The 26999-nt window shown below is 48.5% G+C and overlaps 1 protein-coding gene and 1 long non-coding RNA gene across 2 annotated transcripts in view; one reads left to right on the plus strand and one right to left on the minus strand.

Annotated features, from left to right (window-relative positions):
- RAB20 (RAB20, member RAS oncogene family) overlaps positions 1-23111 on the minus strand; it is a 37238-nt gene extending 14127 nt beyond the window's left edge. The window contains exon 1 of the mRNA XM_032246204.1: positions 22668-23111. Coding sequence (XP_032102095.1) covers positions 22668-22839 — 172 coding nt within the window. The 5' untranslated portion in view covers positions 22840-23111. The remainder of the gene's footprint in view (positions 1-22667) is intronic.
- Positions 8187-26080, plus strand: LOC116528812. The gene is made up of 3 exons (XR_004259216.1): positions 8187-8196; positions 14601-14604; positions 25841-26080. It is a non-coding gene; the product is annotated as an uncharacterized LOC116528812 (long non-coding RNA).
- Positions 26081-26999: the final 919 nt, after the last annotated feature.

Consider the following 26999-nt stretch of genomic DNA (forward strand, 5'->3'; position numbering starts at 1 on the left):
GAAGGAAGGAAGGAAGGAAGGAAGGAAGGAAGGAAGGAAGGAAGGAAGGAAGGAACAGAGGGAGGGACAGAGGGAAGGAGACACGGAAGGAGGGAGGGGCTGAGCAAACCCAAAAGTCAAGATACACATCAAGAGCAAAAAGCCTGAATCCACTCCCATAAAACCAGCTCCCTGGGGACGGCTGTTTCCTGCCAGCAGGGCAGCAGGGGCAAGGCGGTGAAGGAACCGCCTGTGTGCACTTCCCCTGCATTTGTACTCTGAGACCGAGCCTCCTCCACTGTCCTTGGCCAGGTGAGAGCCCCACAATGCTTACCCATCATCATCTAGGAAAAATCGCATGAAAACTCTGCTCAATTGCACCAGGAAAATACTCCGAGCCAACATCCAGCAGCCGGATATGACTGTGAGAGTTTAAAACAATCCTACCCCTCTAAGCTTGCAGAATATTCAGGAGACCGGAGAGACCAATGGGTGAAACAGGAGGATTGTATTAAGGGGGCCACCAGCTCAGCAGATTGGCATCCCAAGGCTGAGCAAAGGAGAAAGAAAATGGGGTGCTTTTTATACATCCAAGATGACCTAGCCGCTAACAGGTTTACAGAAGCCAGAACAAAGAACAGCTCATTTGTAACATGTTTTGTGATGTATGTTGCATTTGAAATATAGCATTTTGAGAAACCCATTGTACATTCTTTGGGTGTTACTTTGCCCGGTGACCTTGCAGCTGCTCAGCAAGAAAAACAGGACTCTCGAGATGCTGGGGAACTTTGCCGAGAATGTGGGGATAACATATCAGGTAGGTTTTACAGGGAGTTAGTTAAATTTAATCAGAGCTAGGCCGGGCGCGGTGGCTCAAGCCTGTAATCCCAGCACTTTGGGAGGCCGAGGCGGGTGGATCACGATGTCAAGAGATCGAGACCATCCTGGTCAACATGGTGAAACCCCGTCTCTACTAAAAAAAAAAATACAAAACATTAGCTGGGCATGGTGGTGCATGCCTGTAATCCCAGCTACTCAGGAGGCTGAGGCAGGAGAATTACCTGAACCCAGGAGGCGGAGGCTGCGGTGAGCCGAGATCGCGCCATTGCACTCCAGCCTGGGTAACAAGAGCAAAACTCCGTCTCAAAAAAAAAAAAAAAAAAAAATTTAATCAGAGCTGAGGATTAGGTTTTATACTGAACATAACACAGTAAACTTTATTATGCAGCAATTACAGACTACTGTTGTTATTATTTAATTTCCCTCTTCACTAATAGCAACGTTTTTCTGCCAGAAGAAAGAACTAAAACTTCAAGACAAATTAATCAATCACAGGAAGAAAGGAAGTGATTAGGTAACATTTTTAAAATAAGCTAATAATTCAAATCCAGTAATCCAATGTAGTTGCTTGCATTTATAGTTGCTTCAATTTTGTTCTGAATAGTCTATGATATTTAAAAGGCATTCAAAAACATTGCCGTGCTTTATGACATAACAGAGGACAATTACTCTTCTAGCCTAGCAAGTCCAAGGGTTTACATCGGTAATAAAATGAAAATCAGCACTGCAGTGCTGCTTAATGATCGTCTACATCCAGAGACTCAACAACCAGGACTGCTTGGCAAACGCTGACCGACCACCATCCAAACCCCAGCCCATGAAATGAAGCTTTTTTCCTTTTTGAAATAAAAATTTCCAACTAATGGAACTGCAACACATGGGGCAGAGAAGAAGTATTCCAGGAAAATGGGCCCCCCACATTTAAACACACATCAGTGCATTTTTACCCAAACCTGCATGTGCCACGTCTGTTGTTTCTGCTTGACGATTTGAAGGACAAACTAAAAACACAGCAAGTGTCAGACGCCGTGTGGACCACTCAAACCGTCCACTGCAGGTAAAGTCGTCCCATACCTATGGCTCACTGCTTGGCTTCCGGAAAAATGACTAATGTAAAGCATTAAGAAGCTTAGTTCTCAAATCACTTCACTCTTCAGACATGAATTTACTAAAAATAGTTCAAGGACAAAACCAAATTACTCACACAAAGAAATGTTCTTTAACACTTCGATATTAACAAAAACAGACAAGTCCAAAAAGATAGGCTTATATAACAGATTTCGCTTTGAAACACTCACTGGTACATGCCAGCATATCTAATCCAATCTCCTTTACCTTCAGTAGGTACTCTGTTGTTCTGCAATAATGAATTTTTAGAATGAGATTATCAAATAAAAATGCAGGTATTTGCTAACGTCTCCAATTAAAGTAAAACTAAAATTATTTTGGCTCTTTTCAAAGCAGGTTTTAAACTGTTTCAAAGTCAAGACTGAAGTATAAATACCATATTAAGATAACTTTTTAAATGTAAACAGGGAGGCTGGGCAAGGCAGCTCACGTCTGTAATCCCAGCATTTTGAGAGGCTAAAGCAGGTGGATCACCTGAGGTCAGGAGTTCAAGACCAGCCTGGCCAAAATGGTAAAACTCTGTCTCTACTAAAAATACAAAAAAATTAGCCGGGTGTGATGGTAGGCACCTGTAATCCCAGCTACTCAGGAGGCTGAGGCAAGAGAATCACTTGAACTTGGGCGGCAGAGGTTGCAGTGAGCAGAGATCACGCCATTGCACTCCAGCCTGGGCAACAGAGACTCTGCCTCAAAAAAAAAAAAAAAAAAAATCTAAACAGGGTTTTCTCAAAATATCAAATTATGTATAACAGCGTCTTGTCTAGAGTACTCATTCAGGCAATATCTCAATTACTTCTAGCAGCTTTGCCATACAGAATAGAAGGCGTTTTTCTTTTTCCTTCCCCATAATACAAAGCCCTCTGAGAAACACATGGCAGAGAACATTTTCCCGTGAATTCTGCCACAAGGGAGGCAGATCAAACTCTTTGTAAACAATCATAAGGAAACAAAGATGTCTTACAGATGTTTATGATGTCTAGTTTGCTCTTGCTTAACACGTTGGGTGTATTCTAATAAAATTCCCCAGAAAGTACATTATCCCTTGACAGACATCCTAAAATCAGAAATGCCTTCTGGGTACCATGAGAGGCAAACTGTGGTACCTAGGTATAATTTTATGGTGCAAAAACTTCTTTAAATCACTTATAGTAAAGTAAGATTCGGTTTATCATATTAATATTTAATATAATATGCTATCTGTAAAAGTAAAATGTTAAAATAACTCAAAGTCAAATTAATAGAGACAAAAGGTAGAGTGACGGTGGCAGGGCCGTGGGAAGGGCAAACGAGGAATCACTGTTTAACGAACGGTGCGGAGTGTGAGTTCAGGATGATAAGAAGGTTCCGGAGACAGACAGAGTGGGTGGACGCACAACAACACGAATGTCCTTCATGCCACTGGATGGGACAACTTAAAAATGCTTAAAATGGGCCGGCGCAGTGGCTCACACCTGTAATCGCAGTGGCTCACACCTGTAATCGCAGTGGCTCACACCTGTAATCCCAGCTGAGGCGGGAGATCACCTGAGGTCAGGAGTTCGAGACCAGCCTGGCCAACCTGGTGAAACCCCTTCTCTACTAAAAATATAAAATTAGCAGGGCGTGGTGGTGGGTGCCTGAAATCCCAGCTACTGAGGGGCTGAGGCAGGAAAATCTCTTGAACCGGGTGGTGGAGGTTGCAGTGAGCTGAGATCACGCCATTGCACTCCAGCCTGGTCAACGAGAGTGAAACTCCATCTCAGAGGTTAAAGTGGTAAATTTTGCTATGTATATTATACCACAATAAAAACCTCCACATTACATATGGAATATATACATATAATCTCTCATGCAAAGTAGTCTACTAAGGTGGCCAGGAGCTGGAACAGCATGCTGTCTGCTGCCCCCACCCTCACGGCTCATCTCCACTGGGGTGCAGCGAGCCCTGCGCAGCTGCCCATGCTCCTGGGATGGGGGTCACCTGGCCATCGGGCTAAAGTGCAGAATCTGACTCAGGAGGCCTGCCCGGGGTCTAGGTTCTGCTGCTGCCAGCCTGAGGACCTCACTGAGGGGGAGACCGCCACGCTTCAGCCTGTCATCAGCCCACGGCAAGAGACCACCTCTCACTCCAAGTGAAGCCTGACAGGAGTTGATCTTTTCACACCTCCCCACTCTCCTGCCTTCCTCTGACACTGTCCACCTGGTCACCGTCACAGCCCAGCAACAGATCACTCCTGCCTGGGGCTGTGGCTACAGGGTAACAGGCCAGAGTTAATCAGATTTGGAATTAATTCGGTTTAGAATGTGCTTTTGCACCTGCTGTAGAAAAGTGCCTGGTTAAGTAAACAAGAGACCAACAGCTTTGGTAAATGGGAACAAAGTGTCTTCAAACAATCCAGAAAGTGTTATCAGCCCAGGTGCGAGAACAGCACAACTGCCCCCTGAAAGCTCACGTCCTCCTTACCTTCTCATTAACCGAGATTCACTAGAAGACTCGGAAAGTATTTACAACTCCCTCCATTCCTTCTGACTTCTCAGTTTTCAGGACAAGCAGCCAGGTTAGCAGAGAACTGCCTGCCCTGATCTTGGTATTAGTGGAATTCTCTGGGCCAGAGCCCTTCGCGGGCCTGGGGCTCCGCTTCCTCAGTGTCCCTGCACTGAATGGATCTGATTCCTTTAACCAAGTCGGCCAAAGTGAGACTCCACCTCAAAAAAAAAAAAAAAAAATCTAAACAGGGGTTTCTCAAAATATCAAATTATTTAGAACAGTGTCTTGTCTAGGGTACTCATTCAGGCAATATCTCAATTACTTCTAGCAGCTTTGCTGTACAGAATAGAAGGTGGGCTTTTTTCCACTTCTCCATAATACAAAGTCCTCTGAGAAACACATGATAGAGTCCCTCCAGGGACTAGGAGCTAACTGACTGCGAGCCACACACACAGACTCACACACACATACACGCACGTACACACCATGCCACACACACATACTCACAGGTGCATTCTCTTCTTCCCACTGTCTGTGTCCACACTTCATACACCCAGAATCAGAGACCGCAGATGCTCACGCACGGAGACAGTAACCAGTGACCACCACCAAGACCGGGTGCAAACAGCCGGGGGCAGGAACTGCCAAATAATAAGCGTGTTTGTTGGTGGTGTTTTTAGGGGTTTTTTAAATTAGAACACTTTCCGTATTTTCCTCTCAGCTTTACGGCGGTATAAATGGCAAGCAAAGCTTGTACATAGTTAACATGTACAACATGACATTTTGATGTATTATGAAATGATTACCACTATTAAGTTGATTAACACATCTACCACTGCACATAATTTCCATGGGTGTGCAGTGAGAACACTTCAACTCTACCTCTCAGCAAATTTCAAGCCTATGACACGGTACTGTTAATTACAGTCACCTGCCTGTGACTCTGCATTAGACCTCAGAACTTATTCAGCCTGCAGAACTGAATCTTTGCAGCCTTTGAGTAAAAGCTCCCCAATTCCGTCTCTCCACCCACCTGCCCGCCGGCCCCTGGTAACCACCATTCCGCTCAGCTTCAGTGAGTTCAGCTTGTTTAGATGCCATCAGTGAGACCATGTGGTATTTGTCTTTCATATCTGGCTTATTTCACTTACGATGATGTCCTCCAGGTTCACAAACCAGGATTTCCCCACTTTTTTTAAGCTTGAATAGCACTCCATCATGTATATTTACCACATTTTCTTTATCTGCGTACATCAATGGAAACTTCCGTGATTTTGTATCTTGGCTGCTGTGAACACGGAAGTGCAGACGTCTCTGAGAAATACTGATTTCCTTTCTTCTGGATAGATACCCAGCAGGGGGATTCTGCATCATTTGTTAGTTCTAGTTTTAATTTTTTGAGGAAGCATCATACTGTCTTCCGCCATGGCTGCGGCCATGCACATTCCCACCAGCAGTAAATGGGGTTCTTTTTTCTGCACATCCTCACCGGCACTTACCCTCTGTCTTTCTGATGACAGCCATCCTTGCAGGTGCCACCTGACAGCTCATTGTACTTCTGACCTGGCTCTCTCTGCAATTAGTCATGTTGAACGTTTTTTCGTATACTTGTTGGCCATTTATACATCTTCTTTTGAGAAATGTCTTTTCAGTTCAGGACTTTTGCTCATTTTACTTTTATTTTTATATTTTAGAGACAAGGCCTCACTCTGTCACCCAGGCTGTATGGTGGTGTGATCTCGGCTCACTGTAACCTCAAACTCCTGGGCTCAAGTGATCCTCCTGCCTCAGCCTCCCAAGTAGGTGAGACTACAGGCGTGCACCACCTTATCTGGCTAATTTTTCTTCTTCTTCTTCTTTTTTTTTTTTTTTTTTGTAGAGGCAGGGTCTTGTTATGTTGCCCAGGCTGGTCTTGAACTCTTGGCCTCAAGTGATCCTCTGACAGCTCGGCCTCCCAAAGTGCTGGGATTACAGGTGCGAGCCACAGTGCACGGCCCTTTGCTCGCTGTTTAATCTGGTTACTTGTTTTCTTGTTACTGAGTTGTTTGAGTTCCTTGTATGTCTAGATATTAATCCCTTATCGGCTGTATGCTTTCCAAGTATCTCCTCCCATTCTGGAGGCTTTCTCTTTATTTTGCTAATTGTTTCTTCTGTTTGGCAGAAGCCTTTTGGTTTGATGCCAAACCATTTGTCTGTGTTTGCTTTTGTTCTCTGTGCTTGGAGTCACATAAAAAAGAATCATTAGCCAGACCAATGTTGCAAAGCTTTTTTCTTATGTTTTCTTCTAATGGTTTTATAGTTTCAGGTCTTATGCTTGAAACATTAATCAAATATGGGTTTTTTTGGTTTTTTTTTTTTTTTGAGATAGAGTCTCACTTTGTCACCCAGGCTGGAGTGTAGTGGCACAATATTGGCTCATTGCAACCTCTGACTCCTGGGTTCAAGTGATTCTCCTGCCTTAGCCTCCTGAGTAGATGGGATTACAGGTACCTGCCACCATATCCAGCTAATTTTTGTATTTTTAGTAGAGATGGGGTTTCACCATGTTAGCCACACTGGTCTGAAACTCCTGACCTTAAGTGATCTGCCCACCTCAGCCTCCCAAAGTGCTGGGATTACAGGCATCAGCCACCATGCCCAGCCTGAGTTTTGATAGGGTGTGAGACAAGGTTCTGGTTTTGTTCTTCTGCATATGGATATCCAGTTTCCCTGGTACCATTTAGTGAAGAGGCTGTCCCTTCCCCAAAGGTTCTTGGCATCTTTGTCAAAGGTCAATTGACAGTAAATGTGTGGATTTGTTTCTGGGCACTCTACTCTGTTCCATTGGTCAGTGTGTCTATTTTCATGCTGGTGCCATGCTGTCTTGCTTACTTTATAGCTTTATAGCATATTTTGAAGTCAGGCAGTATGATACCTCCAGCTTTATTCTTGCTCAAAATTAAGCAAGAATTTTGCTGGCTATTCTGAGTCTTTTGTGGTTCCACATAAATTTTAGAATATTTTTTTCTATTTCAGTACAAAATGCCATTAGAATTCTGATAGTGATTGCATTGAATCTATGAGTGGGATTTTAAAGCAATTCTACCTTGACACATGGTAAAAAATAATTTTCCAAAAAGGGTAAAACCATGACTCTGATACAGATAGAAAAATAAAGACACATTAAAGATCTCATTTAAGTCATTCAATGAAGGAGCCAGGCCTAGATCATAACCAGCTCTAAGTCGTGAAAAAGGCAGAGGGATGTGTGGCGTAGACAGACAGGAATGCCAGAGCTTGTGGAGGGTAATGTTTAGGGAGACACGCAGAGAGGAGTGCCGTCGTGACGGAAACGCAGGCAGAGCGCCTCGCTGAGGGAAAGGGACGCACCACACGCCCTCAAATCTCAGGTCGGTCTCTGACGTGGTCTGGCTGTGTCCCCATTCAAATCTCAACTTGAATTGTGATTGAAATATGGGGGCATAGTCTTTCCCATGCTATTCTCATGGTAGTGAGTAAGTCTCATGAGATCTGATGGGTTTATCAGGGGTTTCTGCTTTTGCTCCTTCCTCATTTTCTCTTGCGGCCACCATATAAGAAGTGCCTTTTGCCTCTTGCCATGATTCTGAGGCCTCCCCAGCCATGTGGAACTGTAAGTCCAAGTAAACCATTTTTTCACACTCACTGAGTGTTCGCTCTACACACATCAGGATATTAAAACTAGAAGGAGCTTGGAGATCCTTGTGCTGAGATGGTGACGCAGGTGGACGCATGGCCCCCAGAGCTTGGACAAGTCTAGAGAAGTGCATGAGGGCCGCCCTGGGAAGATGATAAAACCCCTGCACTCCCCTCAGAAAGAAGGAGAGGCAAAGCAACATATAGAAAGGGCACAATAGAAGTCTATGAAATACGGCCTGTAATGCTGAGGACCTCTTCACCGTCCTTCGTTCTCTATTATTAAGCAGTTAATGACTACTAATTAATGAGTCGCTGAGGGAAAGGGACGCACCACACGCCCTCAGATCTCAAGTCAGTCTCTGATACGGTTGGGCTGTGGCCCCATTCAAATCTCAGCTTGAATTGTGTCTCCCAGAATCCCCATGTGTTGTGGGAGGGGCCCAGGGGAGGTGATGATGGCAGAGCCTCGGTGTGGGAATGCTGCATGGACCTGAGCTCAGCGTTCCTGTTTCACGATCTGACTGCACAGACACCGTGAATCCGAGTGCAGTCTGCACTCAGAAGCCAGGACCAAGCATACAGCAAAGCAGATGAAAAGTCATGTCCAACCAGAGCCATTCCAACAGTAACTCTGAAAGTGAGTCCTTCACATAGCAGAGAAACCCCATGAGATAGGCACCCACAAAAGCCTCAGCCATTTACTCCTTATCACCCTATACAAAGGCACCTAAGATATGCCAGGAGAAGAAGATGACATTTTATTATCAAGAGTCGAGCACCACGGGAGGCCCTTACACATCTGTGATCTTATTTAAGCTTCATAACTGGCCCTGTAAATAAGGTTTATTATGACAGTTTTAAGATGAGATCACTGACGGTCAGAGACAGCTTCGTATCTTCATCCTGTCTTCTAAAAGTGCTCCAATTGATTCATCTAAAAAGAAAATCTGCTGATCCCAAATATAGCCGTGAGGGACAGGTATCACCCACAAATTCATCTATCTGGGCATCATAGGTCTTCTCAAGTTACTGCCATGAGACGGTAGCTTCCCAAAAGGGGTTCCAACCCACAGGGAAGCACAGTGACAGATGAGTCTTCCATTTCTAAGTAGAAACACCTCACTTTTTATTGATGCACTCAGAGGCTCTGCAGGCCGCCCTTGGTCTGTGTGACAGGGCCACTAAGGGTGTGTCACAGCATGGTGCTGTGATGCCCAGGCTCACAAATCTTAACTGACCCAGAGCATTTGTGAGCAGTACAAGTTGAACTTCTGTGTTTTGTTTTTCGGGGATTCCTCTGAGACAGGGTCTCACTCACTTGCTCAGGCTGCAGTGCGCTGGTGCACTTACAGCTCACTGCAGCTTCCAACTCTCAGACTCAAGTGATCCTCCCACCTCAGCCCCGCAGTAGCTGAACCTATAGGTGCGCACCACCATGCCTGGCTAATTTTTTTCAATTTTTAGTAGAGACGGGGTCTCGCTATGTTGCATCAACCGGCTGGTCTCTATCTTCTGGCCTCGAGGGATCCTTCCATCTGAGTCTCCCAAAGCGCTGTGATTATAGGCGTGAGCCACCACGCCTGGCCAAGTGAACTTCAGAAAGTGTTCTTCCTTTTCAAGGACTCACATGTCAGAAACCTGGAATGCCACCAATCAAGGCCAGGAAGCTGACTGTTGTGCCAAATCACAGCATTCTACATGGCGCCTCCTCTAACCAGACTGTCCCGGACTAGAGCAGCCAAGGTCAGGGAAGGGGATGGACCCCTGCCTCAAACACACTGAATCAGCTGGCTCTGCATAAATGAGGAAGCGCATCTCAGACACGAGGTGCGATGAGCTTCCTATGTGAATGAAGTGCATGTAATTCCACGTGGGGAATGTGTTAACAGGACTCTTAATACATTGAGCTTGTTAACTATAAGACAGGCCAAAGGTTGAAACTATTTTTCATTTGCCACCGTTGGCTGCGGCAGGACTTTTCTAGTTCACAGGCACGCCGTACACAAAATAGAATGTACCCAGATGTACATGTATTACATTGTGTGCGCGAATGCATACCTGGAGCAATTCTTTTCCGGTCTCACTCTCACTTTAGGACAGAAGTCACTTCTGTGAAGGACACAGCAGCCGTGGTGAGATTACCCACAGAAACCCAGATCGGATCCCTACCCCACCACTTCCTGCTGGGCCCTAGAGAGGATTAAAGGAGCTAAAATGGGGAAGCATTTCGCATAGCCTCTGGCACATACCAAGCGATGTGGAAGCATCAGCTATAATTTGGCCAAAGTCTGCAGACTGGAACCTCAGTCTTGGGAGGCCTGCATGACCCCGCTGGCTAATGATGGCTGATCAGCCCACACAGCAGCATTGCAAATAGGCCGGCCCATGTATTCTTTGTATCTGAACACTCACTTTCAAATATAGGTAAGCATTTCAGATATAACCTGGAGCAAAAAAACTTTCCATAGCAGGTATTCTCTAACCACCAGGGCAACTCTTTATGCCTGTGAAGGCTCTTAGTAACAAAATTAAGAACTTTCAAAAAAATAAATAGGAAACTTGGCCAACAGAATACAAAAATAAAGACTGTGTATCCTCAAGGCAACTTCAGTTAGAATGCTACATCTTTCTGATCCAACAATTTTTTTTTAATATTAAATAATGCAAGGCAGAATGGTAGATTTTAAAATACCACAATTAGGCTGGGCATGCTGGTTCACACCTGCTAACCCAGCATCTTGGAAAGCCCAGGTGGGTAGATCACTTGAGTCAGGAGTTTGAGACCAGCCTGACCAACATGGTGAAACCCCATCTCTGCTAAAAAGACAAAAATTAGCCGAGTGTGGTGATGGGTGTCTGTCATTCCAGCTACTCGGGAGGCTGACACAAGAATCACTTGAACCTGGGAGGCAGAGGCTGCAGTGAGCTGAGATCACACCACTGCACTCCAGCCTGGACAACAGAGTGAGACTCTATTGCAAAAAAAAAAAAAAAAGAAAAAAAGAAACTATCATAATTCTAATCTGTGAGTATGACTTGGTGTACCAGCACTGGCATTACATAAAACAAACCATTCTTTTCTACTTAATTCCACGTAGGCAGCGAGTCTTTTAAGAAGATACCCGACTTGGAAGTTTTCCATGTCTTAGGATTTTTAATAAAATGTTAACTTAAACAGTTATTGGTCAAATGCATACTGTGTGTTTTCCGAAATAAAAAAAAAAGTACATATGTAGTAACTCTTTCATGTTTCCCAGTAACATATAAGTTTTATGCATGTATGCTCATGCGTATCATATAGTATGTACTTATTTAACAACAAAAACAATCAAACTCTGTAAAATAATTGAAGAGATTGATTCTAAGCCAAATGTGAGTGACTATGGCCCACGCCATAGTCCTCAGGGGATCCTGAGAACACATGTTCAAGGTGGTTGGGGTGCAGCTTGGTTTTATACATTTTAGGGAGACATGAGGTGGGCAGATCACTTGAAGTCAGGAGTTTAAGACCAGCCTGGGCAACATGGTGAAACCCCATCTCTACAAAAAACACAAAAATTAGTCAGGTGTGGTGGTGCATGCCTATAGTCCCAGCTACTTGGGAGGCTGAGGCAGGAGAATTGCTTGAACCCGGGAGGTGGAGGTTGCAGTGAGCCAAGATCACACCACTGCACTCCAGCCTAGGCAACAGAACAAACAAACAAACTCAAAAAAAACAAGCAAACAAACAAAACTCCTGTCATTCTAGAAATGTCTACAATTCAGCTTCACCTGCCTCCGTCCTCATGAAGGTGCCGGGGAACGTGGTGGGTGCGCCTGTCTTCTTGGTTAGGTTTGTTTTGTTCCTCTTTGGTGCGGGGTTTGTCTGTGTGCGGGGCTCCAGCGTGAGGGGTCCCGGCTCCATCACAGCCTCTTAACCACCTCAGTGATGGGAAGGGTGGACTTGGACAAAAACCAACTTCAAATCTGCGCTCCCCAACATGGAGTGTGACCTGTGGCAGGCTCCCAAGGCTCTCTGGGCCTCAGCTTCCTCTTCTGCACAGAGGGGTGAGGATGACGCCAAGCACACAAAGTAGATGCCAGGGCAACACGGACGATGCCAGAAGCCCCCGAGTGTGATGTCTGGCCCCCAGGACGCATGATAAACGCCTGCTCTTCTCACAGGAGGGGGCTCCAGCAAGGTAAGGTCTGAACATGTGTCTGATGATTCAAATCGTCCCAGGCCCATTTCACAGGACACCACCCTGACTTCCTCGCAGAACCCCAGCACCAGGTAGCTGAGCTATTTCAGAGGCTTAAGACCAGCTCGCGGAGAGCGGCCAGGCCAGAGGGAGGAGAGACATCCATTCCCATCGGCATCTTGTGAGTCCACAAAAACAAATCAGCAAGTATTTATGAAATGCTCGGAGCTATGGGCTTCTGTTGGCCTGTGTTAGAATAGAAGCTACCAGCAGTTAAGTGTGTTGATTTGTGTCAGCCTGGGTTAAGCAGGAAGGAAGATTTCAGACAAAGCTGAATTCTTGAACACAAATTCATTTTGCCTGTGCCCTTTGGCATTCCTGAATTTCAGGCTTCTTCGGCCTGAATCTGGAATCAGGGAACTCCCTACCTAGTCTTTTCATCTGTGGCTCCCGGTTCACCATGCTTATCTTTCCTTACAATGTTGGTGCCTTAGGCCTCAGGAAACCAGGTATTTCTCTTTGACCTTCTCCTGCCCTCCTTTCGCCTGTCCCAGTCACGACTCTAACCTGATAGTGGGTCATTAGGCCCTCCTTCCAGAGACGGTCCTGCCCCATAGCCTAGAGGAAGGAATGCTGCAGAGAGGCCTCGGGGAATCTGAACAGACAGGCTTTGCCGGGCTTAGATCACACCCTTTCTGTCCAATCACCACTTTTTAAAATTCATTTTTTTATTTTTTGTTTTTATTTTTTGTTTAATTGAGATGGGGTCTTGCTCTGTTGCCCAGTTAGAGTGCAGTGGCGCAGTCTCAGCTCACTGCAACCTCTGCCTGCTGAGTTCAAACAATCCTCTCGCCTCAGCCTCCCGAGTGTCTGGGACTACAGGCACGCACCAGCACGCCCAGCTAATTTTTGTATTTTTAGTAGACACAGGGTCTCGCCATGTTGGTCAAGCTGGTCTCGAACTCCTGACCTCAAGTGATCCGCCCTCCTCGGCCTCCCAAAGTGCTGGGATGGCAGCGTGTGCCGCCACGCCCGGCTTGTCCAATCACATTTTGACATGGTTCCCTGTGCCTCAATCATGGACAACCAATGAAGTCTACATAAGAGGCCGAGAGGACAGGGGTCAGGGAGCTCCCGGAAAGCCGAGCATGTGGGGGCCGACAGGAAGGTGAAGAGGAACTCACTCCCACACTCCCATGCCACGAAGGCTGGGCACCCCAACTCCGTGGCACCCCCATTCCTTGGCCCCCCTTCCAGACCTTGTTCCATATGTCTCTTCGTGTGATCGTTCATTTACATCCTTTGCAATATCATTTCTAATAAACTAGTAAACACACATAAGTAAGACTTTCCCAGCAAATTAATTGAACCCAAAGAGGGGGTTGTGGGACCCCCCATTTAAGCTGGTGGATCAGAAATCCCATAGGCCTGGACTTGCGACTGTTGGGAAGGAAGTGGCGCTCTTGTGGGACTGAGCCCTCACCCTGTGGTTGAAGACGCTACCTCCGGGAAGATAGTGTTGGAATTGAACTGGGGGACACCCAGCTGGTGTCTGCTGCTAGGGGTGTGGGGAAAACCCCACACCTTCGGTCACGGGAGTCTCCTGGGTCAGCGATTGCTGTGGCGCTGTGAGAGCAAACTCAGGGTTCGAGTTTTCTCCTGAAACACATTCCCGAGGTCCCTAGTGGGTCTGCCTTCTTGCCACCTTCCAGAGCCTTGTTTGTTTTTAATTTAAAATCCTAGGTTTGGGGCTGTAATTAGAGGGAAGAATAAGGGAAAATACATCTTTTCCATCTTCCCAGTAGCACTGTCCTGCTGTGTTTGTCTTTTTAATAGATTTGTAATGATACTGAACTCAAATCAAGAGCTACTAAAGAGGTTTTTTTAAGGATACCATCTAATCAATGCCCCAGACTAATAGTTCCCTATCACACACAATGGCCCACTGCATCACACAGCACTCAGGACAATGATATTTCCACACTAATTTTATCATTTAGGGTCAATGCAATGCTAAGAAAATGAAACTGCTGATGTCACTCTCTGAATCTTTCCCACTGCTTTCAAAAGTTTCCTTTAGCAAAAATGTAGTTTAAAAAATATCATATTCTATGCAAATAGATACATTCTATGGAAAACTTGAAAGTCAGTACAACCCAAGGAGTTTATAAATCCAAGGAAAGAAAAAGAGATAAGAAAAACAGATAACCAGCTTCACGTCATATGGGGTACAAGGTGACTTTGTAGCGGTTTGGAGGAAGGAGGAATTCTTCCCTCTGCTACGAACAGCAAGAAATCCTTCACTGAAAGACGGGATCAAATTCAAGCTGGGCACGGCCAGGAACGAGGACAGTCCCAGAGACAGAGCCACTGTAAGCACCTGTGAGAACAGAGGAAACACGAGCACATACGGCGAACTGCAAATCGTGCGTAAGGGCTCAGGTGCCAGTAGGCAGACAAGGGGCGAGATAAGCTGGGGGTGCTGCAGGGGCTCTGAGCAGGGAAGGTGACCGGCCCCAGGAGGCCCGGCAGAAAGACCCCTAGTGAGCTGCAGAAGAAACAGCAGTAGGGAAGCCAGGATTGAAACGAAGCTGGAGCCTGCCTGCGCCAGCGTTCACAGCCAGCGGGACCATGGAAATCTGTCACCACAGTGATGAATCCATTATCCTAAGAATCAACATCTGTTTAGATGTGTGTATGTACATGTGTGCACATGTGTGTGCAAAATTTCATTTTCCTGGAGAGGGATGTTATATGAAGTCTCAATACAGCAAGAAGGTCAATTTTTATCTGGAATCATAAATTTTCAGCCAGGCTTGGTGGCTCATGCCTGTAATCCCAGCACTTTAGGAGACCAAGTGGGGAGGATCTCTTGAGCCCAGGAATTCAAGACCAGCCTGGGCAACATACTGAGACACCCGTCTCTACAAAAAAAAAGAAAAAAATTTAGCCAGGCATGGTGGTGCAGTAGTCCCAGCTGAGAGGTGGAAGGATCACTTGAGCCCAGGAGGTTGAGGCTGCAGTGAGCTGAGATCACACCACTGCACTCCAGCCTGGGTGACAGAAGACCCTGTCTCCAAAAAATAAGTAAGACGGGCGCAGTGGCTCACACTCATAATCCCAACATTTTGGGAGGCCAAGACAGGCAGATTACTTGAGGTCAGGAGTTCAAGCCTACCCTGACCAGCATAGTGAAACCCTGTCTCTACTAAAAATACAAAAATTAGCTGGGCATGATGGCAGGCACCTGTAATCCCAGCTACTTGAGTGACTGAGGCATGAGAATCACTTGAACCCAGGAGGTGGAGTTTGCAGTGAGCAGAAATCATGCCACTGCACTTCCACCTGGGCAACAGAGCAAGACTCCATCTCAAAAAGAAATTAGAAGTTAATAAAATGAATTTTCTATTTCTCCACAGAACTTAAAGATAACAAAGCATGAAATTGTCTCCCAAAGGCATTCAGTGTAACTCAGGTGTTCATTAACAAATACAGTTGACCTTAATTAAGTTTCTCCTGAACACACAGCACACTAATGAGCGTGCAAAGCCCCTTGGCACCCCTGGGATTCCCAGGCCCCACTCCAGGAGGCTCTGGGCCGAGCCTCCCAGCGCACACTGCTCGCAAGTGGCCACTGTGCCCTGCCATCTCCAAGTATAATGTTGCTTTGTCCACTCCTGCTGAGACCAGGACAATCAATTCTCTTTCTCCCATCTTAATACCCACGTTCATATTCAGGCCACTGTTGCTGGTCAATAAAGCAGAGGAACTCTGCGAATGAGACCTTGCATGCAGAAGGCACCATTCAAAGTCCTCAGCAGAAGTGGCCACGCGGCAGGTTTCCCTTCCAGATACAAACCTTCACTGGCGTTTCCTCCAAGGTCTTGTGTTCAGTAGGAGCTGGTGTTCATCTTAAACCCACCCTCACTCTACTCTAGCTCAGCACACATACAGTGCAAACTTGAGAGCTGCTTGTTGAGTTGAATGAATCATGGGGGCTTACAGCTGCTGAATGCTAAACCTTTTTGGAAGGGTCTATACCTATGGGAACAGACTTTTAGAGGAGCATTATCTCCTTTACACAACCTAAACCAGAGATCAGCAAACGTTTTCTGCAAAGGGCCATTTAGTAAATATGTTTGACTTTCCATGCTGTACGGTCTCTGTTGCAGTGACTCAACTCTGCCATCGCAAGGTGAAAGCAGTCATAGACAATGCATTTAAGTGCAAGCATGTGGCTGTGCCAATAAAACTTTATTTACAACAGCCAGCAACAGGCCTGCATCAGTCCCTGGATCTGTAGAAAGACCATGTCATTGACCAAATGGTCTCCAGTCACACAAACACTAATTGTCAGGCTGTGGGTCACCATATTATGACCTCAAAACCCACCCAGAAGCATCTCCTGAGTGAGGCTAAAATAGAAATTAATATAATAGGAAAGCCAGCTAAAATCTGATTCCTGGTTGGGCACACTGGCTCATCCTCTAATGCCAGAACTTTGGGAGGCCAGGGTAGGGGGATTGCTTTAGCCCAGGAGTTCAGCCCAGCTTGGGCAATGCAGCAAGACTCCATCTCTGCAAAAAAAAATTTTTTTTAATATTGATCAGGCATGGTGGTATACACCTGTGGTTGCAGCTACTCAGGAGGCTGAGGTGGGAGGATTGCTGAGCCTGGGAGTCTGAAGTTACAGTGAGCTGTGGTCACCCCACTGCACTCCGGCTAAGACAGGTAGAGGAAGCTCCCTCACAGCTGGGGCAGAGGACGCCAGGGAAGTACAAACATGAGTCAGGCTTTGCCTTCTGCGAGTGAAACCAGTCATCAGCAGGCCCCCTGCTCGACTCCAAACAGCAAAGGAAGAAATTAAATACGGTCATGTCTCCCAGACTGCTGAGCCCTCGGGTGGCAGACGATAGCCACCTCGAGTGTCCCCTGCCTTCCCTCCCCTCGCCTTGGCCTCCCCATTCATTAGATACTTGTTCGCTGAGGGCCCAGCTGAGCCTCCCTCATCCCTTTGTGACCTGCCTGCCGGTGTAATCTGGGTGACAGGCACCCAAGGCCAGGAGACAAATGTTTGCTTAGCAAAAGTCACATGGTGCTTCCTCATTCTGGGCACGGTTCTGAGAACTTTGCCAGTGTTAACTTGCTGACTCCTAACAATGCTCAGGTGGTGCCCTTTCTCCCATTATTATACAGGAGGAGCCTGGTGCAAAAGAAGGTGACACAGCCACAGCCTGAGTGGTGATCAGCAGATGCCCTGATCTCCAGAACCTGTGCCCATGTTACACGGGTGAGGGGTGATGAGCCCGCCAGTCAGCCACCCTGAAAACAAGGAGCTAGCTTGGATGACCAGGAAATCACAGAAGTCTTTTAAACCCTTGGAAGAGGGAGGCAGCGGGGCTGGTTCAGAAGGATGCTATGTAGGACAGACCTGGCCTGGCTGCCTTTCCAGGGAGAAGATGAAGACAGGAAATTGGGCAGGCTCCAGAAGCCAGGAAAGTCTAAGAAACAGGTTCCTCCTCTCAGGCTCCAGAAAGGAATATGATCCTGCAAGCTTTGACTTTAGCCCAGTGAGAGGCCATTTAGGACTTCTGACCTCCAGGATCCTAAGACAATAAATCTATGATTTTTATTTTTATTTATTTATTTAAGACAGGGTCTTCCTCTGTTGACCAGGCTGGAGTGCAATGGCACAATCATGGCTCACTGCAGCCTCAACCTCCCAGGTGCAAGAAATCCTCTTACCTCAGCCTCCCAAGTAGCTGGGACTACAGGTATGCACCACCACACTTGGCTAACTTTTTTATTCTTTGTAGAGACAGTCTCTCTGTGTTGCCCAGGCTGGTCTTGAACGCCTCGGCTCAAGTGATCCTCCCCACTCAGCCTCCTAAAGTCCTAGGATCACAGGCAGGAGCTACCATGCCCAGCAAATTTGTGTTGTTTTAAGTAACTAATTAGTTACAGCAGCAATAGGAAACTGACACAGATTTTGGATCTGGGAGCAAAGAGAGTCTGCCATGAACATGGAAGTGGCTTTAGAACTGGGCAATGGCAGATCTGGGAGGATTTGGGCATCATGAGACGGCAGCCTGGATTGGCCTAAACAGATGGCCAGCAGGAAGGTGCACTCGAACAGCCCTGTTGGTGAGGAATCAGAAGGAAGTGAGAAGCGTGGCAGAGAAAACCTGCGTTCCCATAGTGAAGAGCTCCACCAGGAGAAGCCAGGTACAGGTGGAAGCCTGGGGTTGGAATGAGGACTGCATTATTGGAAGCTGGAGGAACGGGGATGTGGTGCTGGAGAGCTCAGCTGAGTCCTACCCCACAGCTGTGAGGGATGTCAAACTGTGTGTGATAAAGCTGGATATTTAGCTGAGGAGATTTCCAAGCAAAGTGTGGAAGGTATGGATTTTTCTTGCTGTTTACATTAAGATGATGAAGAACAGATAGGACGAGAGAAGAATTGTTAAACAAAGAGGAGCAGGGCTTGGTGATGTGGGCAGTCCTCAGTCATGCAGATTGCTGGGAAGCTCACGCTCTGAGGCCCACCATCCAGAACACCCGCACTGGAGACCAGGCCCTGTCATGGCCATACAACCTTCTGCTGGTGCCTCAGAAGGACCGAAAGGCCTGAGCATTCAGTCACCCAGAGGACTCTGAAGAGACCAGGATGTGGACACCTTTTGGAGAGGGCCACTATTCTGTTGCCACAGCCTGGCCTCAGGCTCCCACAGATGTGCATCCATTCCACATGCAAAATGCACTTACTCCCTCAACACCTGGTCCCCGCAGACGCAGCTGGAGCTGAATGCCGGTGCACGGAAGCGGCTCAAATCTGGGTTCCTGCTGCCTTCCAAGCTGGGTCTTCAAGGGCCAGGTACCAGAGATGCAAACGTGAGTCAGGTACTGTCCCCCCACCCCCTGGCCACCAGGCCACGGCCTTGAGGAGGGAAGGAAAAGGAATGCAGAGGGCATCACGTCTCCAGGGATCTGGGGACCAGGTGTGTCCTGGGCACACCAGCCGCCTTCTCACACCCCGTCATATTTTCTTCAGAGCAGCAATCAGATGTGAAGCTGTACCATTCACTTCTTGCCTGCCTTCCCCTCCTCTGGAACCCAGAGTCTGCAGAGCAGCGGCCAGCGACATGCTCACCACTGGAGAACAAGCGCCCAAGCAGTGCCCAGCACCAGGGAAACTCGGTTAATATTTGCCAAAATCACAACACCGTTGTAGACCGTCTTGAGCAACCGGGAGACACAGAGGAACCCAGGGGCGTGTTCTCCAGGGCTCTGCCTCCTCGCTGGGCAACCTCCTCTTGCTTCGTGGATTATCCGCCCATGCACAGCAACCACTCCACATCTGTGGGCCCAATTAGACAATGCTTGGGAATGACAAGGGTCCCCTAAAAGGGCATAATGGGATGAAGTGTGCTGGAGTTGGATGAACCAAGCTCTGAATCCCACTTAACTTCTGCTGTCCTCCCATCTTTTTATTTTATTTTTTTGATGGAGTGTTGCTCTGTCACTGAGGCTGGAGTGTGATGGCACAATCTCGGCTCACCGCACCCTCCACCTCCAGGATTCAAGCAATTCTCCTGCTGCAGCCTCCCAAGTAGCTAGGATTTCAGACACCAGCCAACATACCCAGCTAGTTTTGTATTTTTAGTAGAGATAGGGTTTAGCCATGTTGGCCAGGCTGGTCTCGAACTCCTGACCTCAGGTATCTGCCAGCCTCAGCCTCCCAAAGTGTTGGGATTACAGACCTGAGCCATGGCCCCAGCCCTGTCTTCCCATTGTTAACATGCAAATGACCACACCTCCCTCTGGAGGACTGTTGTGTCAGCAGACTAGGCAACGCACTTCCGCCCTGACTCCTCTACTCTCCCTCTTCAGCTCCAACCGCCGCCCACCCTGCTGGCCACAAGCAGCCAGGTACTGGGTGTAGACCGACCCCCGTGCAAGCATTTTTCCCGTGAAACATCCTGTCACCCTCCACACCCCTGCACCCTCACCCCGGCCCACCCTGCCTGTGTTGCTAAAAGCAACTTCGAAGTGGTTCCTCCTCCAGCTGGTCCTTGTCTTTCTACCTTGGTTATGACAATGACAACAAAAACAACCTGAGAAGCAACGCCTGTGGGCTGGAGAGATTCAGGAGCTGAACAAAAGGAGCAAAAGAATAGAGTCTCCTAAAAGTTAAATTCTGAGTTTCCAACAATGATTACAGAAAAGGCATCTGTTCCTATCTATCTCTCTTTTCCCTTCAAGTACCCAGTCAGGCCACAGGCCACTGAGGAGCCAGGCATGGATGCCCTGTGTCCCTGCCAACTCTGGGCCAGGGCCGCCTGAGTGTGTACACGGGAGATCAGGAATGTGAAGAAGGGGGCTGGCCACCCTCTGCTCTGAGGAGCTCTACTGGAGTCACCCTTAGGGTCTTTTGAACAAGCAGCAGCAGGAAATGAGCTGCCGCCCCCACCCCCAGGAACTCTTCAAGACATCTAGGACATCGCATCAGCACAACTGCCAAAATCCTCTGGTGATCAGGATTCTGGCTGCATCATGTCCTTGGTGCTGAAGAAGCAAGAGACCAGTGGAAACGAAACTGCCACTTCATTCTGTCCGACGCAGGGGCCCCCTCTAGCACCGCAGGGCAGCTCTTGTTCCAGAAACATTGATCGCTACGTGTTAGGAGTCTGCCTCCAATGGTGGCCACTACAGGGGTTTCAGTTTGGGTCCCCCAGTAACATTCCTGCATTCACTTTGTAACGTAAACCAAGCGCAGCAGTAAATCCCAGCCAGCCAGCGAACGCAGCAGAGGAGCAAAGCTTTGTATAAAAGCAAATTGGGTTTGAGTTGACTTTGTACAAAAGCAAACTGGGTTCGTGAATTGGGTTTGATTTGACTCCTATAGCTTGCATTCCATCATTACCAAATGCTCAGTGTGCAGGAGTCAGCTCAATAAACCTCACCCTGCAGCCTGGCAGTGGGGGAAGGCAGAGTTGGAGCAAAGATCAGGGAAATGCACATCTTTACCTGAGGGACATTGTCTTCACAAGATTGCCAATAAATTAGTCACGATGTTAACTGGGATGATAATAAAAACACTAAGCATCAAAGAAGGCAAAAGGGAGGGGGAGAATTGGAAGTACCTCTGTGAACTTCATTAATTCAGTTTTAAACAGAGAATTCATTATGATTTTGTTTATTCAGCACATTGGTGCACCAAAGATGGCAATTTAAAAATTTCGAACAGGGCCTTTGGGTATATGACTTTTTAAAGTGCTGACATAAAAGAAGTCAGAACTTTCAGAGTTTCAGGCTTCTGAAAACTCACACTCATTGAAAATGTGTCATACTACTTCCAGTTTCTTCATTCACTTACAGTACCTTACTCTTTTTTAAGGGGAAGCGAATATATTCCATTACAATGCTACAATCACCAGTGTTATTTTCCAAAGTTAAACAGGAAGCTTGAATTGAGATCCTCAAAGTTGTACTTTTTAAAAGTCACGCCCGGGCGCGGTGGCTTACGCCTGTAATCCCAACACTTTGGGAGTCCGAGGCAGGTGGATCACGAGGTCAGGAGTTCAAGACCAACCTGGCCAAGATGATGAAACCCTGTCTCTACTAAAAACTACAAAAAGTAGCCTGACGTGGAGGCAGACGCCTGTAAGCCCAGCTACTCAGGAGACTGAAGCAAGAGAATCACTTGAACCCGGGCGGCAGAGTTTGCAGTGAGCTGAGATCGCGCCACCGCACTCCAGTCTGGGCAACAGTGAGGCTCCGTCTCAAAAAAAAAAAAAAAAAAGTCACAGATACTACACACTAAAAATAACTCATTACCTATCCTAAAAATGCCTCCACAGGAAGTTACTCCAAACCCATATGACGTATTTGAGACAAGATCAAGCAGAAGATAAAGTGTAAACGGCGGATATGCCCCGGGCTGGCAGATCTGGAGGCTCCGGTTCGGTCCTCCCTCCCGACTAAACCCAGCAGGAGAAACACTCTGTGCCTCAGTTTTCTCTTTCTTAACAAGGGGCTAATAACACCAGCTCTTGTCGCCCCTCAAGTGAATCGCAAAGGAGATCGTGTTCCTGCGGGTTCTTAAAAACTGAAAACACCCAACCGAGCAGCCACGGGAGCGCCTCTGGTTCCCAGGCAGCAGAGCCGGAGCTCGGGGCCCGGGAGCAAAGGCCGCTGAGGGACACCCGTGACCCGCGCGTTCTCTGCTCCCTGGATTGTCGCCGAGGTCACTGAGTGTCTTAGCAGGCGGAGCTCAGCCCAACCAGCGAGGGAGGACGAGTGGGAAGCCCCGGGAAGGGACATCGCCGTCCGCGGCCAGCACCCTGTGCACGTCCGGTGTCCTGCTGGTCCCCGGGGGCCCCAGCGCCGCGTGTCTCCGGCGGCGCCGGCCTCACCTGCTGTGTCCCAGATGGAGATGTTGTAGGAGCGCCACTGCTTCAGGTAGAAGGCGCCGCCCACCGTGCTGACCGTGTCCGGGAAGCGCCGCTCCATGTACCGCTGCAGCAGCGACGTCTTCCCCACGTTCATGTCCCCCAGCAGCACGATCTTGCTGTCGGGCTTCCGCATCTTCCCGCAGGACCCCCGCAGCGCCCAGCGCGCTCTCCCGGAGGCTGGCTGGCTCGTGCGCCCCGGGCGCGGCTGGAGGAGCGGAGCCCGGACTCTCGGGGACCCGGATTCCGGGGAACGCTGCGGGACCTTCGCCTCCGGACGTCCAGGAGTGCAGGCGAGGAAGCGCGTGTGTGAGCCCAGGCAGGAGCTGGGGACTGAGCCCCGCGCCACTAAGGTGGCCCGGCCCGCGGCGGCTCCACCCCGCCCCCGCCCCTCCACCGCCCGGACCCGCCCCCACCCGTCCTCCAGCCGCGCCCGGCCGCGGCCCTGCTGGACTTCGCCTTTCGCAAGAATCCGAGCTCTCCGGCCAGGGCTCAGGACTGCTGCACGGTGGAAAATGAAAGTTCTGGAGCACCTTCCGCCTCTCCTTCTGCACCGCCCGGGCTGCGGTGCCAGGAGCCTGGCCGCGGGGGCAGAGCGGGGCGGAGGAGCCGGGGCCCTTGGGAACCCCCTTCTCGCTTCCGCTCTCCTTTAGGAAAAGCCCGTGTTCTCTCACTCTCCACCAGCTCTCCTTCTAGCTGCGGCCGATTTGCTTCTCCGCGTGTCTCCAAATGCAGCCACCCTGAAGGTCACTGGAAAAGTTTGCCTTCAGTGAGCGTCTGAGGAACGCGTCCTGAGACTCTCACGGTTGGAGATTAGAGGGCCCGGGGCGGAAGGCGGAGATGGAGGCGCTTTCTATTGGAGGATTTTACTTTTCTCTTTTACTTTTGCAAGAAGCCTTTTATCCTATTTTGTACCTGAAAAATGGACAGCCATCTCCATTTATGGCTTGGAATGAAAATTTGACTTTGGAAGTTGCAATCGCTACTTGAGAAATATTTCCTCCTTCCTTTTTTTTTTTTTCTTTTTGAGATGGAGTTTCCCTCTTGTTGCCCAGGCTGGAGTGCAGTGGCGCGATCGACGCACTGCAACCTCCTCCTTCTGCCTCAGCGATTCTCCTGCCTCAGACTCCCGAGTGGCTGGGATTATAGGCGCCTGCCACCATGCCCAGCTAATTTTTGTATTTTTAGTAGAGACCCAGTTTCACCATGTTGGCCTGGCTGGTCTGGAACTCCTGACCTCAAGTGATCCACCGGCCTCAGCCTCCCAAGTTCTCCTTCCTTTTTTAAGAGTAAACCTTGAAATGCTTTTAAAATATGCAGCGTGTGGAATTTGGTTTGTTGGTTGGTTGGGTTTTTTTTTTTTTTTTTTTTAAGAGAAAATGAGAGGTAGAATCAACTCTAAGTTGAACCCTGGGGATGGTGTCTCTGTGGCCACTGGCCTGGCTGAGAAAGGCTGTGAGCCCCTGAGCGGGTTAGACCTAGCGTTGTAAAGGTGTTCTGTAAGGGGAAGTAGGCCCGCTGCCTCGTCGGGTAGGTGCTCCGAGACTGACGAGGCAGGGATGCCAAGGCGTTTAGTAGCTGGTCAGCCCTGGCATGTCAGGTCGCTGAGAAGAGCAGTGTGGGGCTGGGGTGGGGGCGTGGAAGGCGCACCAAGAGACCACCCTGCTGCCTGGGAGCTCCAGGCTTCTTCTCAGCCAGCACTGCCTCTTCCTCAGAACAAATTTAAGTCAATTCAGCATTTATTCAATGCCTGTTGCATGCAAGTGTCAACCTAAATCACAGAGAGACCTCTAAACGAAAAAGGTATTTATTTTGCAGTAGAGCATTGCAGTAGAAATATGCATGCCATGGTAAACTATGTGCGTATTTAGGGAAGCGAAGAAAGCAACGCTTTTTAAAAAATGAGGCAGATTGCACAATTGTTTGCCAATAATTACCTGTGGCTACAAAGAACCACAATGAAGGCGATGCCACTTCAAGGTGGGGCAGTCAGTGGCTGGGCCACAGCCGTGCGGGACTAACGTTCTGTGGAAGATTGCCCTGGCCTTTGTCCGAAGTTGTGAGTTTTCCAGAGTCCTTTTTGTTATCAGGCATGCACGTGTAAGAACCCTCTCCTCATGGCCTTCCTCAACTCCATTCGTCAGGGTTTTCTTAACATTAGTGACTCCATTTCAATTCTGACAATTTTCACACAAGCAGCAGTGCCTGGCCTGGGGCGACACAAGCATGAGTGAGGTTTGGTTCCTGTTGGCCAGGCACAGTGGCACACACCTGTAATCCCAGTGCTTTGGGAGGCCGAGGCAGATGGATCCTTTGAGCCCAGGAGTTCAAGATCAGCCTAGACAATGTAGGGAGACCCCCATCCCTACAAAAAATGCAAAAAAAAACTCTCCGTGCGTGGTGGAGTGCCCTGTAGTCCTAGCTATTTGGGAGGCTGAAATGGAAGGATCCCGCTGGCCCAGGGGGTCCAGAGTGCAGTGAGCTGTGACTGTACCGCCGCCACACTCCAGCCTGGGAGACAGTGACACCCTGTCTCAAAAAAAAGCTTGGTTCCTGCCCTGGAGAGGTTCACAATGAAATAGAAAATGAATAGCTTTGTTTAAACAAACTAAGCCAGGGCCACAAGGTTGTGAGTAGGTCTAAAAGGCTCACTGCACAGGCGCAGTGAGGATGGGCTGGGACTGGAGCCCGGAGACCGGGAGCTCCGATCCGGAGGGATGTGCAGTGCCTGCAGCCCCACAGAGTCACCAGCCTCAGAGCAAGGACAGAAAGCCCTGGAACTGCGGAATCACACACCTCCTTTTGAATGCTGAGACCAAGAGAGGGAAGCAAGTATGAAGGCCTGAGCTCCGACTTTCTTTCCTCATCTACCAGTCATCCCGTCATTTCCTGCCCAATCCTGTGGTTGGAGGTGCAAGCACAATCCTGCCCAGGAAAGTGCTGGAAGGGTAGGAAGCACCAGACAAATGTCAGCGATGGTCTGGGACAGGGGGAGAGGGTTCTTGTGCTTGTATGCCTGATGATAAGTCTGGAATAACTTGTGCGGAGCTGATTTCTCTTTTGCACAGGGCCCTGTGCTCATTAGACACTGAGGAGTCCAGCTGGTGGCTCCCTTTCCTTCTTGTTCTTCCTGGGAGCTGGGCGCTGTAGGGCTGTTGGCCCCAAAGGGTCGTGGGGTGTCCCTTATGCTGTGCTGAGGTGCAGGATCCGAGAAGTAAAGAGACAGGACACTGAGGAACTGGTGATGAGCATCTGGACTTGGGGGGGCCACGCCACCTATGAGCAGAGACAGGCGAGGCCCGGAACTCTCAGAAGCATCTGTATTTATTAGGTACAAGCAGGGGAAGGGTTGTAAGTGAGGTCATCACCTATAGGCTTAGTGATAGGGCATACATAACCATGTGGGTCACAAGCGAGGGGGCCTCCTCATTAGGTCACCTGGGCAGAGAGGTGGGCCGTGCACAGTAGGGGGCCATTCTCAGTAGTAGAGGGTCGTGTACAGAAAAGGGGTCCACCTCCATTAGATCACTGAGACAAGGAGGTGGGCTGTGTACAACAGGTGTCATGCATAACACTTTTTATCTGGGGACTGGAGACTTCAAAGGATTTCTAATAGAAGGATACTGTAAGCCAGGGCAGTGGGAGCTGACAGACGTGTGCTCTTCTCAAGATATTTATGGGAGGATGATTTGAGCTAGCATGGAATGAGAAAAGACTGACCGGGTGTACACCTGCCTTGACTGGTCACACCAGAGGGGTTCTTCTCCCTCAGTTACTTCCAGGATCTCAGGCCTGAGGCCGACTTTCCACAGGAACTGGATGCAAGGTGCTACAACTCCTTTATCAGGAGGAGAGGCTCCTGCTCCAAGCCTGCCATACAGCGTTTGCCCTTTCAGGCAGGGACGCCACCACCTGGGTCTTTGGTTCTTGTCCTGGTCTGGCTGTTTTCCCATGTACTGCTTCTGTTCTGTGACTGCTCTAGGCATTCCTCCTACTACAAGCTACTATATGGTTATATGGAAGGATTATGTAAATCAGCACTAAACGTGTCGGTACAGCTCCGACTACATCCGTTATATGATTATATAGAAAGATTATACGGAACTAAGTATGATTATATATATAAGCTAGATATAGTAAGCAGTAGGTTATACTTCAGGCACTAATTGTGCCTGGGGTCTGCACCGTTCTCCTTCCTCGGCACCCATGGGGGGTGTTACTCACAGGGCACTGCCATCTTCCCTGTCACCTTTCATTCAGGGCCAGACTTCCCTCACACCCTCTTCTCCTGAACCT

The sequence above is a fragment of the Sapajus apella genome, unplaced genomic scaffold (genome assembly GCF_009761245.1).
Source record: "Sapajus apella isolate SASKATOON/1434 unplaced genomic scaffold, GSC_monkey_1.0 scaffold60, whole genome shotgun sequence".
In the NCBI taxonomy this organism is placed as follows: Eukaryota; Metazoa; Chordata; class Mammalia; order Primates; family Cebidae; genus Sapajus; species Sapajus apella.